Below are 20,933 nucleotides of genomic sequence, written 5' to 3' on the forward strand. Positions count from 1 at the left end.
GAAACTAAAGACAATTGAAGTCACCCATTGAAGTGACTCAGATTTCAAAGAAATGTCTGGAACTTTGCCATGGAATAATTGCACCATTCATAACCACCTGATGCCTGTATACTTGGCAATTTGTCATGAGGGTAAAAAGGTGAGGCATAGGGGTCTACACAAACGAAAACATTCATCACAAAATGGGGAGCAGAGTTTTCTTAATCTTGAGACGAGGCTCATTGAACACACAAGATGCTCTATTTTAAAGGTTTACAGACAAGACAATGGGACCCATTTTTATAAAGCTGTAGCAGGAAATACTGCATGGCAAATTTCTTTGCCACAAAAATTCAAACTTAATACAATTTTGGCAGGTAACCTGTGTCTGCTAAGCAATATTTTTGGCTTACAGGCTTTGTGAAATTGGGAAAAGTTACAAGTCTCTAACCTATGACACCCTACACACAGCAAACACTATCCCACATCAACCAGTAAACAATACCCATAGAAACAGCAGCTTCTTGTTACCTAGCATAATGCACAATATATGTTTGGGCCGATATAAAACATATAGTAACTGTTTTTACTCATGACATGGTTTTAACTATGACTCTCTCAGTGATCCCCAGAGCGATCTTGCCTTGGGAAAAAAAGAGTGTGCCAGGGATCAACTCACATGAGTCGTAGTTTTAACCGTAGCACTAGAAGCAGTCAATCCCTGTTGAAACTATTACATCCCTCAAACTTTATCAGTTATCTTTCGCACTGAAATGTTTCATGCAGTTTGAGATGTTCCCTATACCTCTTGATCAATTAATTAATTGAAACAAACAGGTGTCAACCTGTACTGGAGTTTTAAACTGTACACATGAAGGACAGGCGCCCTTCACCTGAAACAACATTGCTTAAAGGCTGCCGCGTGCACACCACATCCTGTGAATGAAAATTTTTCAATACGACTGATCTTTAATAAAAAGTACATTGAAGGCACTGGACACCTTTGGTAATTGTCAAGGAACAGTATTCTCACAAAATGGGTGCGTTCGTCGTACACGTTCGTCGTGCAGATAATTACCCACGTTCGTCCTGGAACAAAAAACCGGCCCACTCCGGGGTTGACCCGGGGAAGCTAAACGAACGCACCCAATGTATCCCAACATACAGTTATGCATGAATTAATAAACCAGTACAAATTTGGGCACTCAGTGTTTCATTGTTTGAGTGAGAAATTAGCTCTTCCTCAAAACCTACATTAAATTCGAGGGAGCCTTTTCTCGTATATTTGGTTTGCAGTAACACCATGTGTGTATCTACTTGCCAGGTAGAGTTGTTCTTAGAGAACTGTCTTGCTTTATTCTACTGCCGTGGAGTAGATAATCGGAGGTTTGGGAGACTTCTCAGTTCTGAAAAGAACTGTCCTGCTTTTTAACTATTACCAGGGCGGATGGTATAGAAAATAGACTGGACTACTACTTTAGTAATCGTAATTAACTGTACTGCCGAGGATTCAGTTCTGAATTGGTCTCAACGTTTCGACTAGCTTGCTCTAATCATTGTCAGGAGACAATGTTTTATACTACCTACAGCTCTCCATTACTTGTTACCAATTAAGTTTTATGCTAACGAAAATTTAGAGTAATTACCAATAGTGTCCAGTGCCTTCAATTCACACAAATAATAAAAGAAAAAATATTTGTTTAAAAACATACCAAGCTTTTGGTCTGGTGTTTCGGATACCATGAGGAAGTTCTGAATGCTAATTCCTCTTGCTATCGAGGGTCGCTTCATGAAGCGTGACGGGATGCGAGCCAGAGGGTCTGGCTCCTTTTGACCTCCGAAGCCTAGACTCAGCAACAACTCCTCAGGGTCATTACGGGCAAATAACAGGTCAGACACACTGTAAGATGAAAAAAGGTCAAATGTCAAATCACAGTACAGTTGAAAGGTCATGTTAAGTTAGATCAGAGTGTGGATTGGACAAGTTGTGTGCTGGATACACAGAAAAGTTGAAAGGTCATGCTAAGTTAGATCAGAGTGTGGATTGGACAAGTTGTGTGCTGGATACACAGTAGAGTTGAAAGGTCATGCTAAGTTAGATCAGAGTGTGGATTGGTAAGATGAAATACATGTAAAGTCACTTGAAATGGAAAGGTCAAATGTCAAATCACAGTCAGTTGAGTTGAAAGGTCATGCTAAGTTAGATCAGAGTGTGGATTGGTAAGATGAAATACATGTAAAGTCAGTTGAAATGGAAAGGTCAAATGTCAAATCACAGTCAGTTGAGTTGAAAGGTCACATTAAAGTTAGATCAGAGTGAGGATTGGTAAGATGAAGTAGAACATGAAGTGGACATGCTGTGAGATGGAAGGTCAAAAGGCACACTAAACAACATTTCAAACTCCACCTAGGGATAGAAGGTTGCAAGAGATCACAGAGATGAAAGGTTAAATAAAAACATTGTTTATAAAGTACAATGGTCTAAACAAGCTCAGCACAAAAATGCAAACTTCTGTTTCATAACTAGTATACGACTGTACATACAATAGATATTTGTAACTTTATCAAGCAAGTTTTATCCTAAAAAACATGCTGTGAGAATAGAAAAGTTCAAGCACAAAGGAACATTTTTATGTGAAGTCAAAGCACCACTGAACAAGCATGAGTGTGGAGGCCAGGGAAGGAGGATTCTTTGTGATGCCAAAGACCACAGCAACAGGCATAGCAGATTATCAACTTACAATGTATCTATGCAGGAATTAAATATATCTACTTTGTTCCCATCCCCCCACACTAAAAAAAATAAAATCAAAAAAATCAAAACAACAATAAACAAATAAATAACATAACATCAATTCATTTATGGTTGAAAAAAAGACAAATTGACAAGAGCAGGATTTGAACCAACAACCTCCAGTTTAAAGGAACACATTGCCCAGGTTCGGGCGAGTTGGCTTTTGAAAAGCATTTGTTATAAAATGCAAATGGTTAGAAGGAGGTTTTAAAAGTAGAATACAATGATCCACACAAGTATCACTCGAAATTACGCGGTTTTCCTTTTACCTCGTCGACTACCACGGTCGGGCAATTATGGGAGTCAGATTTTTGGCTCACATAAATGGCAGACCGTGTTAGTTCGCGACATAAGAGGAAAATCATGAAATTTCGAGTAATACCTGTGTGGACTGTGGATCATTGTATTCTTCTTTTTAAAACATCTTTCTAACAATATGCATTTTATAACAAACGGTTATGAAACGCTTTTTAAAGTCCGATCAAGGCAACGTGTTCCTTTAACAGGCTCCACCAAATGAGCTATCTATAGCACTATGTTGGTAGTCTCCCTGGCTACACAGCAACTAACCATGGCATGGCTTCTGACAGGCACCCCCGAATAAAGATACTAACAAATATGGAGACCACCATTATAGGGCTTGATAGCTCAGTTGTCAGCGCAATAAACCAGAGATCGTTGGTTCAAATCCTAATCTATAGACGATGTGACCTCTGACGTCACTCAAAAACCCTAACACCATTCGCGCGCATACCGCCGGGCAAAACCTTTGTGTTTGGGCAGCCAGCTAGAAAGTGTATGCAATCCATGAATACGCGTATTTTTGCCCGGCGAAACATGACGTATACAGTGTTTTGTCAACAGAGGGCGGTTTGAATGTCAACATAGGTCACATCGTCTATAGTAAATTTTTCTTTGCTCAAAAACATTTAAACTTTACCCAGTCAGTTTTCCTTGTGGTATATAACTTAATATTTAAAATGAAATAAGTAAACAAATGAATTAAAAATTGGCCAATACGTAATCATGGTAACTGAAGCAAAAGCGAATGCATAATAACGATCTCTTGCAGCTGATGAATTGAATTGTACCACGGGTGAAAGCAATCGTGCACTTAAGGAAAAGTACGTCATTGCTTTTTGGAAGATTTAATCAATTCCTATCCAACAGTTTTCAATAAGCACAGAACGTAAACAACAAATTTCATTGAATTCGGAGGCAATGTGTTGGGGAAAATAATGAAAATCTCACTTATTTCAATTGCAGCATTCCGAATAAGCAACAGTAGATTTCTGGTACCTTCAAATGCTATTTCCCCAACTTTGATGGTACTACAAACACGAATATTTCTCGGAGATTTGGTATGGGTATAAACTTTACAATCAGTGAGCTAACGATGATCCTTAAATTTGTCATTTATGTGCAACGAAGCAAGGCGCTTCAGGATAGAAATAACAAATGTTTTTTTTTGCCGTTAATTGAAGAGGATATGAAGAATGTTCTTTTCAACACATTATAAATCAAACTGTCAGACAGTATGTTGGCAGGTGAAAAACCCCTACAACATGTTGAATAATAACAATGACCAAGGGAATACACTTCAAAGAGGTTATTGGTGTTCAAATGTTATGACTTTCCCCAAGGCTAGGTTAACAATTGAACCATGACTGAACTAACAAGATACAATTGCAATTGTTTGATTTGATACTAACATTGCAACAAAAAAAGGCGTCTTTCATATACTTCATGCTTCATTTATTGCAATCGTACAAACAATAACCGGGTTTGCAATCAGTCAATGGAATATCAACAATAACACTGGGGGAAAATGAAAACTTTCTAACTCCAAACAGTCCACTCTGCTCAGGTTCATGCACGTTAATGGCAGTGAAAGAATACAGTGAACATAACCCGTGAAGATTTAATTTCTGAATTTGTTAGTGTTTTTGAGATAAGTTATCACCAAAATTCTGGACATTGATGTCCATGCAGGAAGAATAATCCGTAAGTGGAATACACAAACTGAGAAAAGTTTCTAAAATTGACATTTTGTTTGCATCTCCGCTCTCAAACCTCATTCCTTAGAAGGAAATTGTTTCTCAACTACTGTTATATATTATTAACAGCTTCAGTGCTTTTTACCAAGTAAGTTTTTATGGCCATTATTTTTGGAGCAGTTACCCAAGGTATACCCTGCCTTTAATCATGTTAATTAGAGTGCGTCCTCTTCTATTACCCATGTTAACTGGAGATATTGCATGATTAAGTCTTGAGCCTTGAGCAAGCTACCTTGACAAATACAGTCAATTAACATTAATAGCTAATGGCTTGATAAACACAATTAAACAAACCATTAATTAACTTTACCAAATGGATCATGGCCAGTGTAAAACTAGGTGTTGTTTATCCCTATTATACATGTAAGTAAAGATTCTCAACCTAGAGATAAAGTAAATAAAGTACTGGAACCCTACTTCATGCAGCTAAGGTTCTTAAAGCACTATCCATAAATACCTCAGACAGTTTCGCTATTCCTATTGGTAGAGAGCGCGTCACGTGGGTGTGTATAAACCTTTGTTTATGACCGGTAAAAAGTGTTAATTCATGGGCGTGACACGCGACCTTGCACCTGTTCTTTTAAGACAGTTTCTTCATTCCTATTGGTCGAGAGCAACGGCTGAAACAGTTGCGCCACATCACACGATACGTGCAACACCCACAGCATTCCCTTATAAGGAGTTGTTTACGCGAGGGCGGCAGAGGGCTCTACCATTTCATAGCTGGAGGAGTGTTGTGTTGAAAGAAATCATTTAAAAATTATAATTTTTGTATTTATTTTACTTTTTTTCAACTAGTGGTTTAAACCCGCCGAGGCCTGGTTCTTGACAATTTACCTTGACTTTGCCTCAGTAAAATTATCAAGAACCAGGCCTCTTTAGGATTAAACCGCTAGTTGAAAACCTCTTCACCACACATTGATTCCCTTATTTAATCCTTAGGACACCCACTGCTAAAACATATACATGTACATGTACATCAAGTTTTGAGCTGCCTCTAGCAATGCAAAGGTTGTTAGTTCGAACCCAACCAAAGTGATTTGGGAAAGTACTGAGTATACAGTGCTTAATACAAGTTGGTGTAAGGTGGAAGGGTAAAACAAATAACAGTCTAATTAATAAAGTTAGTAACATTAATTCTGTGCTTATCAAGTAACAAAATTTGCAAAAAGCATTCAAGTGTATTTCACAAAAGGATCTAAAAGATTTCACACATGTGCCAGTACACATGTACTTGAATTGCCAAGTCATTAGGCGGTAACTTGGTGTGCTTTTTTCTTTGCTTATGGTGAGCAGAGATTGGCACTATTACATACTAGCGCAATATGTCTGCTCACATGTTTCTTCTATTGGATTTGAGGCATTGCATGGTGAGGTATCACTATATATTTGGTTTGCGGTAACACTATGTGTGTATCTACTTGCCAGGTAGATTATGTTTTTTTTGAGAACTTGTCTTGCTTTATTTTCTACTACCCCAGAGTATATTTTCGGAATTCTGGAGACTTCTCAATTCTGAAAAGAACTGTCTAGTTTTTTAACTACTACCTGGGGCCTGGGCGGAGGGTAGGAAATCAGCTGGGATTACTACCTTAGCTTTAGTGGATCGAGAGGACTTCACGTTTTAACTTCACTACCACGGAGTGAGTTCTAATTGGTCTCAACGTTTCGACTAGCTTGCTCTAGTCATCGTCAGGAGACAGGACACTGATGGAGACCATTGTTTTTTTACGTAACAGCTCTACATGTACGTAATGGTGATATTGTGATGGTTCATTAGGATATCATTCTTCAGATAGAACTTTCTTTTCTTCACACCCAAGTATAAATTAATGAGAACTACAGGGGGTCAGGAGTCTGATGATACTATTGTGTATGGTTAATCCTTGAGTGCTCATTAACTAACTGAGGGGTTTTAACCATCATTATGGAAGGTGCTAATAATGCAAAATACCTCACTTTCGTATGCGCTACACAAAACACAATAAATACTTGCATTCTAGGGAGGAAATATTTCCATTTGAAAGATTAAACCCAAAAATGTGAGCCAGGATGATTTCAGATGGAGAAAGTTGTTTGTTATTCACTCTGGAAAGGGCAACCAACCAAGTCAAGCACTAAATTACAAAATAAAAAACATGTTTGAGTACTTCTACTTGAACTAATTTTTGAATTAAAACTAATTAAAAAGTCAACTGCACTCATTCATGCAAAAAATTAGATATACAAGCACAGCCTCTTAATTTTGGTCGCCCTTAAAATTGATGTACATGTATTAATCTAAATGTTAAAACATCAATGGGATTGTGATTTGTTCACTACTTTTCCTGTCCAGTTGTTTATTTCTAGTATAGTTATTGTTTTTCTGTGTTTTAGGGCTTTTAATGTGGGGGCGATTTTTCTGTATTATTCTTTAGGTAGTGGAAAATATTAACAGAATTAAGTACTCTTCTTTCAATCATGAGATTGCTATATTTTGTTTATATGTCATTCTATGAGAATGTGCCAATCAAACCACTTAAGGTGAGGGCTAAAAATGTGGGGGTGGAGGCGGAGACAGGATTGTCACAAAATTTCTGACTTTTTCCTGTATTTTTTCTGTATAGTAATGTGCCTTTAAGTTTCAGGTTATTGTTAAAAAGTTCCTTTGAGGTTGACATTGATTAGGTTCACTGGAGTGTAGAGGTTAAGAAGAGGAAATTAAAATAAAACTAATCAGCAGTTTGAAAAAATAGGGGGCGGGGCGAAGACCAAACAGAACATGAACATGATCTTCAATCAAATTGTTAATATAAAAAGTTCTTTATGAATTATAACGATGAGAAAAAAAGAAATACGTCTTGCCTCCTGGTCGCCAGTCTGCCGGATAGTGAGGTATCTGGTGATAACCTTGTCATTCAGAGATGCACTGAGGGAGCGGAACAACCAAGCCTAACCAGTGTTGACAGCGAGACAGTTCATACCCCAACCATCTTTATATGTCAACCCCTCGGGGATATCTCACAGATAATAACAGTCATGCTTTCTTCATTACACTCAAATGAATGACACATCCATGTTGTTGTTGAATCAAACATCTTTTAGCAAAGTGGATTTTGATTGATAACTTGATCGTGTTCACCACTTTTTAATAACAGAGGGCGTGGTGATTAGAAGCATCTTGTATGAGATCTTTGGTGATTATCTACAACATTCTGATGAGTTAAAGTGTGGTAGTTAGACGACTTGATGTGAAGACAAATTCAAGAACTTATTTGCAAAGTTTTCCATTGGAAGAAGATCTTCAGAATTCATTATGATCTTAAAAGTAAAAAAAAAAAAAGTTAATGGGCTGTCGTTTCAATCCAATCAGAGTCTTTCTCGAAGGCTGAGTTCTCTTCAACTAAATGATCTTCCTCTTAAAAGTTCCTAACATTTGTTTATATTTTCATTTGAAGTATAGTTTCAGATGTGCAGCACAGATGCCTCAGCTTAAACTCACAGTAAACACAAGTGTAGAAGATGAGCAGTCAAGCTGCCATTGAGACCACTTCCTCACTTTGGGCTGTATAGAAACATACACATGTATGACATCATCAAAGATGGCTGTGGTGAACATCAGGTGATTCAGTCAATGTACTGTTTGAAGCACAGCCATCGACTGTGCTCAGTTCTGGCTGAAGGCAGCATTTAGCATACATATATGTGGCCACGATTGAAGGAAGAAGCTCACCTGTCCAAACTATCACCATGTGTTTTCTTGGCAAAAGATGTGTAGCTTGCCGTTGGTCTGATACCAATCACTGGGCTTTCATTCCCTTTTATAAGTTCAATATTCTCACGCTCTCTTCAGCCTGTCCGCATGTACTGTTTGAAGCACAGCCAACGACTGTCCGTATTTCTGGCTAAAACACAGCCTCTAGCCTATGTCATGTATGTGGACACCGTAGGGAGAAGACGCACAGCCGTCCAAAATACCAGAAGTGTAGCCTGTATTTTAACATTATCACTGCGGTTTTATTCCCATTCTATAAGTTCACTATTCTCACGCTATCTTCAGCCGGTCAGCGTTTCAGTGTAACATGAATAGTAGAAGTATTTCCTCATACCATCAGGATTAAACTGGTGGAGGACACCAACATGAACCAACTATCGGTCTAAAGAGCAGAGGAACTGTGTCAGCACTGCCTATACAATGACTATCTGGAGTTGCTGTCACTCTAAGGTCCACACACCCAATACCAGGAACCAACCTTGTAATATCGTCATATATCACACAAATTCTACTCTTGAATGTTTGTGTGTTATGGTGTGAGTATCCGCCCGAATGTTTACAATATTTCAGGCCAAGTATTTATCCACAAATGACTCCAGGATGCAACTCTATTCATCTGTTCTAGTTGTTGCACAAGTTGAAACAGCAGTCACAAGATTGTGATATTGAGTACGCATATCAGTACCGGTAATCTTATCCCAAAGTGGCAGAACCACCCAGAGGCCGAGACTATAAAACAACATGCAATTCTATCAGGCATCACAATTATATTGCATTATTAACCATCTGCTTCAAGCTTATGGGTGTCTCCCGAAATCTGCAATCAAAAACTATTAGTCACAGTTTCATATCCAAGTCCAAAATAATACAGCTGATCAACAACTCTCCCACACAATCAGCGAAAGAAGAAAGGACAAAACCTGGTACACACGGACGACAACAAAATCAAGAACTCTAACAAGCGGAACTGTTTGACAAGACTAACCCAAGCACAAAAGTTCTGTTATTGTGTTGAACAATATGCAACTACAGCCGGTGTAAAATTGGCTCCGTCGTTGTTTAGACTATTGTTAGTTAACTTTGTCTGAATATTTGAAGTAGGTTGAATAAGCCACGCCCATCATTAACTAAAATATAAAATACTTGGTCAATCAATTCCTTCCCTAAACGAAAAGGCCTTTTTTTTAAGGAAAATATCAAGTAACAGGGATTATAATTCCTCAACCTTTTTTGATTGGCATTTAGAACCTCAAATGCACAGCATTTTTAGGTTTTTAAAAGTCTGTCAAAAAAGTCAAAAAGAAAAAGTATTTCTTGAGTGATAATGCCCTCTCATAGATGACATGTATATTATGGGTCGTACATGCAAGATCAGTGACACTTTTTGAGTACATAAAACAGATCGCACATGTACGATAATTATGCTTTCTGACCATGTACGACCATGGCACTTCAAGAGTTTAAAAACAATCAAATAAAACATCAACAAGGAAATAAAATATACAGTAAAAAGACAGTTATGTTATCTTTTAACATGGTGTCAAAATCTGGTGGTCAAATCTGAATGCTAACTCAAGAGGAAAGACTGAAAAAGGATTATCCATTGTAATCCTATTTCTAACTAATGACCTAGAAATGCCAATCATTGCCCTATACAATGAATGATTTCAATACATCAGGATGGCTGGATCACACATGGGTGGATAACAGTGAAACCGAAGTAGGCGTCTTCTTCAATGACTTCTGTAGTAGGTGTTTGGTATTGTGTTGAAGAGGCCTTCAGTGTATTCAAGGTAACCATCTGTCATTTGGAATGACAGTCAGATTATTTACAAATACAGAAGTAATGCTTCAGGTTAGGGGGAAAAATTTACACATATTTTTATAAACCCTCTGATCAGCCGAGGGACACGAACAGAAGGACCAGCTTCATACTTTTTAAAATAACTACGAAGTGTGTGGATAAATTCCACTGATTTCTTTGTTGAACTACCCTTAAACATCGCTCATTTATATACTGTATTACAGGGTGGGTACACTCACAAGGTTGATGTCACAATGTGCAAAATGAAACATTGATGTTATTTTAAAGGTGGCCTGCAACGAGGCACCTTTTGTAAAGGCCCAGTTATATGACAATTTTATGGTGTTGCACTTTGTGAAAGAAAGTCCATACAGGTAAACTCTACCAATGGCTGCAAAAGCAAACATTATCCACACTGCAAACCACTAAAGCGTGCAAGAAACCTTGATGAGTTTTAACATGAATGAACATGATTACAAACTAATTAAAGGGAAAGCTTTGAAAGCATTTTACTATTAGAGAGCATTTGATGAGGCAAGCAATCTACTTAAAACAAATAATGGAGCATGCTAGTGGTATGTACTCTGTTATCCATCATACAGACTGATCATTTGATATACTTATGACTACAGTATGAACAATTGTAGGCAAGCCACTCCCAACAGGCTTCACAGATGCAACTATTAAAACTGCAACAACAACAAAATCGCCACCAACTCAACAACTTTGCGAAGTTTGGTTCAGCTTTGTAGGTTTGCATGGTGGGAGGATAAAAAGAAACATTTTGCAGTGACACCATGTAGGTAAATATCTTTAAAGGCAGTGGACACTATTGGTACATGTAATTACTAAAAATAATTATTAGCATAAAACCTTACTTGGTAACGAGTGATGGGTAGAAGTTGGTAGTATAACATTGTGGGAAACGGCTCCCTCTGACATAAAGTAGTTGTCGAGAAAGAAGTAATTTTCCACGAATTTGATTTCGAGACCTCAGATTTAGATATTGAGGTCTTGAAATCAAGCATCTGAAAGCACACAACTTTGTGTAACCAGGGTGTTTTTTCTTTCATTATTATCTGGTAACTCCGACAACCAATTGAGCTCACATTTTCACAGGTTTGGTTATTTAATGCATATGTTGAGATACACCAAGTGCAAAGACTGGTTAAGAGATGATGAGCAGTCTCCGGATGGCAGACACTGTCTGAAAAGTTGAGTCCTCCGGTTCTTCTCGGAACCACAAGTCACTCAAAAGCGTATTATCTACAAAAATACTTCTTGCTGTACTTCAGTTTTTAAAGAAGCCTTCCATTGAGGGTTGAAAAGAGGCTCTAACTGCCACCCGAACAACAATATTAACGATTAGGAAGATCGCAAAATTAATGCTAGATAGCTCAGTTGGTAGAGCGCCAGCAGGTTAATCCGGAGTTTGTTGGTTCCAGCTCCGCTCTAGAAAATGTTTCTCTGTTCAACCACAAATTAAGATTTACCCAGTCAGTTTCCTTTGTGGTTTATTACTCAACATTTTTTTAATAACAAAAAGGAAATCAGCTAATTAGCTGAAAAGTTGCAAGCCTGATTCTTCGAATATTCCACATTTATAAAAATCCACAGAATTTGATCAGTCCATGAATCATTAAAATTCATTCTGTGAGAGTCACTCTGCAATTCAAAACCTGGTTTTATGGGTTTTTAAATGACACACACAAGTATGATATTCTCAAAAAAGTTATTTCGTCTTTCAAAAACTAAGTCAGTGTTCTCCCATCACAAAGGTCCACTGGCCACTAAAACACCCCAGGACCAGTCACCAGTGGTCTAGCTGACTAGTTCAGTGTTAGAAAACATCCCTGGTTCATTTTAAACAGGGACAAGTGAAATAGCTATCTATCTTCCAATCAGTACATCCCTCCAGATATTAGTTGTGTACTTGGGTGCAAATGTGCTCGGTCACGGGAACAAATATCAACAAAATGTGCTGCAAACAGAAATCTAGGTGCAAGTGAAAAGATGATGCACTAGTGTTATTAGCACATTTACTGACTCTGCTGGCCAGTGACTAAAAAAGGTTAAAGGCAAACCAGATAAGTGTTAAATGATCAGTCTGAAACTACAAATTGGTTTAAAAAAGGGGGAGGGGTTTGTGCACATCAAGCAGCCATGTTGCATTGTGGTGCCCTTTGCAAGGTTTTAATACAAATATATTTTCCTCAAGTGCCTCTTACAAGAAGAAAATTGCTGGGTCCCTTTAAGAGTGAAGGTCGAGGCCTGTTATGATATTCTTTGTACAGTTATTTCACCTTTCAAAAGATGAAAAACTAAGTGCATATTGAATGATTAGTCAGAAACAAAAGCAAAAAGCAAAAAGCAAAAAGTGGGAGGGGGGGGGGGTTTGTGTACATCAAGCAGCCATGTTGCGTTGTGCAGGTTGTGCAGGGAGGTACGGTGGCGGCATGCCGTTGACTATCCAAAGCAGAGGTGATGGAGCCGGAGTTAGGAGAGAAAGCTTTCCCCCGCTTACCTTGCAACGGAGTTATCGGACAACGCACTACTTCCCATGCGTTGCAGCTGCTTCCTACGACTCTGAAGCGCCTTGGTTTGACCGGCCAATGAAATAATCTCAGAATTGGTCAGTCTTCGCTTGAGCATTTTATCTCTGAGGAGTGAAGATGAAATGCTTTATGGGGTTTTAAACATCGACGGTGAACATAAAATGTCTCCCTTGGTCCTTGCAGAGTCTTAGTCAAACACTTATAAAAGTGATATTGATAAAAACCTTTTTACCTGGTAACTGAAAGCATTATCTAAACATTTTTAAGCAGTTGTAAGACAACATCGTAGTATCGGGTTGAATAAATTTAGGGGCTTAAATGAATCATATTTCATTGGACAAATCACTTTTATGACCTGTCAAAAAAGCTCACAAAAATAGAGATAGAACAATTATTCTAGTAGTTAATAAAGAGAAGGAAATTACATGTAGGTTTTTGGAAATCATAAAATGGAGCAGAAATGTTGTCAATATTAAATGGGTGATGTTGATTGGTTAGTTCATGTACATGTGTATGAATCACCTGGAATTCAGAAAAAAATGGATTGTTAGAAACCATTCCTGTATCCTTCTAAATACAGACTGAGTGTATTATGAATCAGCCTGTACTGTAAAATGATAGATGGTCAGGATTACAGAAAGTACTAGTGAAAGGATTTCCTGAACAAATTGTTTGACAAAATTTCCCAAACCTACAGTGAGATTGATGAAGACTCTTATATAAAAAGTTCACATCAATAACGATTTGCAGTCTGGAGTGTGTTAAAACTTTTCATCTCACTGTTATGTTTTTTCCCCCTAAATTGTATTCAAGCTTTACTTTAAAACCATTTATCTTTTTATCGCAATGCTGTATCCATGGGTAAAGTTTTGTTGTACCATAAACGAAAAAGTGCACATTAACAATGAAGAATATTTTTAAGTCCCACTATTTAATGTCAGAACCACCACTACTCAAAAGAACGATTTTCAAATGGTGCTACTGCAAATCTCACCTAGTAATACTCCCACCATGAATACTCCCAAAGTTTCCAATCCTAGTTAGCCTTTATTAGATCAATGTGCATCACTGTTATATTTATGTTCTCCGTCCCCCCAAAGATCACAAGAGCCAGTATTTCTCTTACCGTGGGCCAATAACTTGTTTTGTCTTGACGAGGTCCTCACCCTTGCCAGAGTCTGAGACGGATTCCGCATCGGCACCAAGCCCCAGATCATCATCCAAACTCTGGGAGCGAACCTTAGGATGGACACCTATGAAGGAAGAATGCAACAACGATGCGGGAGTCAGTCTTCAGAGGATGGTGGACAAAGAAGACCAATTGAGATGTGAACTTGCTTGTACCATTCAACCATTCATCATCTTCAGATTTTATTTATTTCGTTTCTTCACAGCGCTCTCTCTATTTTAACCTGTCATCCAGGGAGTTATTTTTCATGATGGATAATGTAAACTCCAAAATGCTGTCTAAATAAATAGGTCTTTCACTTTCAGCGTGAAGATAACTTGGAGTGCATTATGTATCTAAAGGAAGTGAAAATCATCTCTGAGGTTTTTATTTTGTGTGGGTCTTGCACTAAATATTTATATATCTCGCTCTTTTATTTAAATATGATGGGTTTAGTTCCCACTTGTGTCCCTGAGTGAAGGCAAATCACTATAAAACAGAAAGATGGGGGCATTAAGTGGTAGATTATGTGCACTACCCACATACTCGATGGACATACGTAGGTCAAGTTTTAAGCTTCTTGGAAAAGAAACGATTTGTCTTGCCGTTGCAATTGCGATTGTATGCACTAATGGGTGCATACTTTGAAAACAGCATTTTGCATTAGCTTCAGATGGATGACAACTAGTTATTAAAATTGAATGGCTTAGTTTTGCCCAAAAAAGAATTCTTTAGAAAAAGTTTGTTTTCTTTTTTTACAGTTGATGTTTCAAAACGAAAAGCATACAAACAAATTTGCATACATCATGTATGTGAATGTCATTTAAAATGCAAGTATAAATTTTCAAGTCAAATTGGCCAAACATCACACCTAGCACCTTTGAATAAAAGTTATGAAAGTAGATATTACATTAGGTTTGGTCACCGCAGGTTAGGATAGTTCACAGATCCCATTCGGGTAAGCATAATTTTGTCATGCTTTTAAAGCAGATCTTTAAAATTGGGCCCTGGTATTATGTTGCATACAGTTACCTTGGCAATACAGTAATGATTCCACCAAATTCAAGCAGTACTTGTAACTGGCTTAGGATGAGTATTTAGTTGGTATGGTTAATTAACAAGAATACTTCTTGTAGCATTTCCGGCCAATTTTCTACCTTCCGCCCAGGTAATGTTGTAGTTAAAAAGCAGGACAGTTATTTTCAGAACTGAAAAGGAAGTCTCCCGAATTACAAAATACACTCTGTAGTAGTAGAATATAAAGTAGGACAAGTTCTCAAAAGAACATAATCTACCCAGCAAGTGGATACGCACATGGTGTTACCGCAAACCAAACCAAGTACATGACACCTCACCATTCAATGCCTCAAATCCCATTATAAAATACTTATTGTTAATTAACCCTACTTTATACTGAATATTCATTGTTACTCAGGACTATTTCTCTAGCTATTATAAAAGAAACCATCTTACCGCTTCCATTGGATGTCTTCCTTCCAACGAGGGGGTTACTGCTTCTCCTCTGTGTATCTCCAGCGGTCAACGTAGCGTCCAGATCCTCCTGACCATCGATGGAGTCCACCCAGTGTTGGATGCTGTCCCTGCTGGAAGATGTGGACAGCTGAGAGCAGGAGAAGGTGGAATCTGAACATGGAAACAAATAACCCAAAAAGTATAGTTAATATAAACCTTGAAACCAGAACACAGAAAGAAATATTTTAGGTCTTGTTAAAAATATTTCTGGTCCAGAGTTCATGAAGCCAGGCCTGATTAGTGATACTTCACAGGGGGGCAACAAAGGCAATTGCCTCCATGCCCCCTGGTACCCTTAAAATGCTCCAATAGAAATTTACAATTTCTTCAAAGAGTGCTTTTTACCAAGGAGAAAATGCCTTGGTGCCCTTGCCCTTTCAAAAACGAAGCATACAGTGTACAGGCCTGTCAAGCCCTGATAGTACTGTCAAAGGTACTAAAACTTAACTTTTTACTTTATCACATTATGCATAAGACAAATCACATTTTTCTATGTTTCGGTCACTTCTCTCGTCAGGCTACATGTATGTAAATGTACTGTAGCCTTAGATCTCAAAGGTCTTTGTCAGAATCCTCGCTTTATCCCCGATGCAAAACTATCATCTATTAAATCTTTGCAGTACCCGCTGCTAACACAAAACTCATAGGATTTAAACTGCCTCGAGCCACCGAGCTAGCTCAGTGGTCAAGTGGTAAAACTTCTGCTCTAGCAACGCAACAGTCAAGGATTCGAATCCCAACCGAGTATACAGTACTGAGTACACAGTGCTGGTACTGGTAAAAAAAAACTACATACAATGTACATATTTTTTATCCCGGATGCAGAATCAAAATCTGTTTTATCCTCGCTGCTACTATTATTATTTTTATTACCAATTTTTTGTTTTTAATAATATGTGCAGTTTTTCTTTAAGATAAAGCCTTAAGATATGACCTAAACATATTGTGTAATGATGTGTCCCAAAAAAATATAATAATCTGAGGAGAATAATGGGTATGACAGTAAAAACCTTTTAGGCAGCGGCACTGGCAAACAGAAATATTTACACACGGAAAATTTTATTTGAACATAGTCCAGGGGTTTGGGATTAAATTTAAAAGACAACATACATGTAATATGCCACGCACAAACCGCTATCAGATTGTACAAGTCAGTAAATGGGACTGCATTCGCGAGAGCTGTAGTCTTGTGCAGAGCTGTAGTATTGTGCAGAGCAGCAGTCTCGCGAGATAGATTGCAGGAGAGCCGTTTCGTTACCACCGCGACAGACATTTAAAGACTTGTCCACAAGTCTAGCCCGTTGTGTGCTCTGATTGTCAGATTAAGGAGATACTGTATGTCTCGTATGCTGGAGGTGATTGAAAGTGATATTTTTATTTGCTAACACAGTATTCAGTTTCTAAAGGTTGAGCCATTAGACATGTCTGGACTTGAGTTCGAATCCCAGTCATGCTTGTTACTGCACAGGCATCCTAAAGCTACAAATCTTCCCAACATCTCCCAGGCCTATATGCTTTGTTTTTAAAAGGTTAAGGGCACAAAGGCATTTTCTCCTTGGTAAAAGGCACCCTATTAGGAAATTGTAAATTTCTACTTTCAGATCATGTCAAGGGCACCAAGGCACTGACCAATCACTTTCATTGCCTTTGTGAAGTATTAGGCCTTACCTGCTACACTGTACAAGTTCCCCCATACAAAACCAAGACTTATGGTCAAAGAACCTTTGCCTTCAGTGCACCTAATCTTTGGAACTCTCTTCCCTCATAACCTCCGTTCTCAGACAAACCCTGAATTTCTCAAAAATCTCAAATCCTACCTGTTTGCTCAATTTTTTTTTTGTAAGTTTTAATTGATAAGTATTTTCAGATTACACTTATATTTTTGTTTTTTGTTTTGTTTTAAAAGCCTTCAAGAAAGAGCCTTCTAGGGTCATACCATTAACTATTTTTGCATTTATACAGCAGTAGATCATTTTGGTTGGTAGGCAGTTTGTTATTTTCTCTGTAAATTTTAAAAAAAAGTACTATTCTCTTACAACATCTATGAGTACATGTCAGTCTTCGATATGTAACTGCCCGAAGGAAGTTAGTGTGGAGTGATTTTGTACATTTGTTTAGCTTCACCATTAAGCCTTAGAATTGTTCACTCATGCAGTTAATGTATGAAGGAAATTGGTAACCATTAAGTTTATTTAAGAACTACAGAGTCAGTCTCCTTCAACGTGTTCCATCAACACGTGCCATCTCTAACCATCCCCCAGACTGCATTTCCATGATAAAAGTCCTGCAGATCACAGAAGACACTTTGAGCGGGTCAGCGATTGTATCTCTTCTCTCATCCCTGCTAGATGATACTACACATCATGTTTGAACCACTGATAACAGGGGTCAGGCAAACATTACGAAGAGTCGATGCTCTTTTAGAAAGTTAGGAGTCACGTCTTAGAGCAGAAATGAATTACTGTTATCAATGTTTTTATCAATCCAATGGTGGGCCTGAAAGTTCAGAGATAAAGGCGTAACAAGGGCCTGTAAAAAGTATATTGTATCCATAAATAGAATTCCAGGCACACCACTATACTATGTTTATGTGATAATGCGTAGTTCAAAAACTCCTTAATTTTAACTATAAATAGAGGTTTTAAAAGTGTCATTGTGTGCCAGAACACAAGAAGGACATACAAAACAAACAAAAAGTTACACACACAAAAAATAATAATTTGCAATTAATGTGCAAAATTGTATTTCCAGGAAACTGAGCACACAAGTTTGATAGGTTTTCTGCAATTCCTAAGTCATTGTAGGAAGGTAAAATTCTGCATGGGAATCGGAAAACATGTCTTTTGGGTAAATTTAGCATAACAAATGTATTGCAATCATTTTTTTGTCGGGAGCCATTTTATTGCTTGTAGCCTTTTGTTGCAGAAAAATATGTCACTGTACACACAAATGTACACAGTACATGTACACGTACGTATGCAGAACGTTACAAAAATGCAAAATAGTGAGAAATGATTAGAAAGAGTTTCAAGATTTGAATGTTGAGGTCTTACAGCAGATATGCATTACTCTTATCCATGGTTTTATCAATCCAATGGTGGGCCTGAAAGTTCAGAGATAGTGGCGTAACAAGGTCCTCTAAATTGTATTGTATCCATAAATAGAATATGTCACTGTACATAACAAATTTACACTGTACATAACATGTACGTATGCAGAACATAAAAAAAGGCAAAATAGTGAGAAATGGTAAGAAAGAGTTTTGAGATTTGAATGTTGAGGTCTGAGTGTTGAGTTCAAAGCTGGAACATGATGGATTCAGGAATAATCAAAGCGCAAGAATGACTTGAAGTTCACTACAAAAGAACAAGTACAGCAGTCTACATTAGTTAGCGTTTAGGTAATTATACTCAGATGAAAGAGTAATGTTTGAGGAGAAATTACAGCAGCCTCCCGGATGTGGGGTAGAAAAGCACCCCATGAACTTGGAAATCGGCGGGAAGGTGAGTGGACTATACAAAGTAAAGTCCAGAATGTACAGGTTAATGGTATTGCTTGGATTCGCAATAAGAGGCACTCAGGCAAAAACTTTCAACGCATCAAACATGTTAAAGTCACTAATGTTGCACTGATGTACTGCATGAATACAGTCAGCTAATATGGATCCAGAGCATACAGGTTAAAATATACGCATGTAAATTTCAGATCGGCATTTGGGGAGTCACAATGTACATGTATTCTCAACAACAAAAATTGCTCACCTCCGTGAAGAGTTAAAACAATGACATTTCCGACGTATTTTGTTCGAAGATTACAAAAGTTTTCCTTCACGTAGAGTCAATCACGATCAAAAGAAAAAGCATATCGCCATCTTTAAATTAGATCCGGTCATTTTTATGAATGAACCGAGTGACACTGTCTAAAACTTTTTTTTTTTTTTTTAATAGCGCCCTCTAGCGGCGAAAAAACTATTCGAATATCCGGTTAATTTCGGATAGTTGGCTAGCGGTATCCGAATAACAAAATTTCACTATTCGCCCAGCACTACTGGACACCTTCAGTAATTGTCAAAGACCAGTCTTCTCACTTGGTGTATCTCAACATATGCACAAAATAACAAACCTGTGAAAGTTTGAACTCAATTGGGCATTGACATTGCGAGATAATAATGGACGAAAAAACACCCTTGTCACACAAAGTTGTGTGCTTTCAGATTCTTGAAAATCTAATTCTGAGGTCTCAAAATCAAATTCAAATACTTTAGTGGAAAATTACTTCTTTCTTGAAAATTACATTACTTCAGAGGGAGCCGTTTCTCACAATGTGTTATACTACATACATGTAATGTATCAACAGCTCTCCATTGATCATTTTAAAACAAGTAACTTTTTATGCTAACAGTGACAACCGATAGTGTCCAGTGCCTTTAAGTGTCTTACATGAACCTCTTTAATGAAGGGAATAAGATAAACACATGTGGTATAGGCCCTTATGACAACTTTTTGGATAAAAATGAAATTATTACATCAAAATATTGTCAACAGTTTTTTTAAAGGTAAGCAGGTTGCCATGGTTATTAAAATGTATCTCTCCAAACCCTTCAAGAAAATCACATTGTCGCCCATTCATCCATATACCATGTATACTGGTACATGTATTAGCTGGCATATTGAGCAGAGTCTCAACAACACAAGTAGGCCTACAATGTAGCATTCAACAAGGCCCATAAGTGATGAAGGATGCGTTTCAAAACATCAAGAGCAACCCCCTTCTTAACCGAAAAATACTCAAGAATGTGTAAATCTGAGCATCGTCTGAAGTGTTTACCACTTAGCGGTGTAAGAAGGAAAGAGATAAATTAATACTTTGATGAAAGCATTGGGATGTCAACCTGTCTTTATCCTAGAGAGCTTAAAAGGAATTGGCTCATTGTGTTGAGTAGATAACACTTGGACAGAAGGTGAATATAGGGACGCAATCATCTCATGGCCTTAGAGAAAACAGATTTTATAAGATTCTACAATTCTACAATATTGTCTATTGGCCTCAATGATGTGATGACTAAATTGTTTTAATTTTTATATTATTCTAATTTAAGGAAATGGCCTTCAAGCATTACACAAATTCGAACAGTGTCTTTCAGTTTTCTGTTTTTCTGTCATTGTAAAAGTGAGGAAAGTCTGTTGGTTAGCTGAAATTGTTTTGATGCATTGCGTTGTTCCGTACCAAGTTACCTGCAGATTGTCATGATTGTATGTTAAAAATTCTTAAACAGCTACTTAAGCGAAA

The 20,933-nt window shown here is 37.7% G+C and overlaps 1 protein-coding gene across 2 annotated transcripts in view; it reads right to left on the bottom strand.

The window, feature by feature from the left end:
• LOC117291215 overlaps positions 1 to 20,933 on the bottom strand; it is a 100,369-nt gene that overhangs the window by 59,471 nt on the left and 19,965 nt on the right. For both annotated transcript variants that reach the window (XM_033772816.1, XM_033772815.1), the window contains exons 3-6: positions 15,585 to 15,755; positions 14,070 to 14,196; positions 12,913 to 13,047; positions 1,692 to 1,879 (exon numbers count right to left, since the gene is read on the bottom strand). In XM_033772816.1, coding sequence (XP_033628707.1) covers positions 1,692 to 1,879; positions 12,913 to 13,047; positions 14,070 to 14,196; positions 15,585 to 15,755 — 621 coding nt within the window. The remainder of the gene's footprint in view (positions 1 to 1,691; positions 1,880 to 12,912; positions 13,048 to 14,069; positions 14,197 to 15,584; positions 15,756 to 20,933) is intronic.

The sequence above is a fragment of the Asterias rubens genome, chromosome 6 (assembly GCF_902459465.1).
Source record: "Asterias rubens chromosome 6, eAstRub1.3, whole genome shotgun sequence".
Classification (NCBI taxonomy): Eukaryota; Metazoa; Echinodermata; class Asteroidea; order Forcipulatida; family Asteriidae; genus Asterias; species Asterias rubens.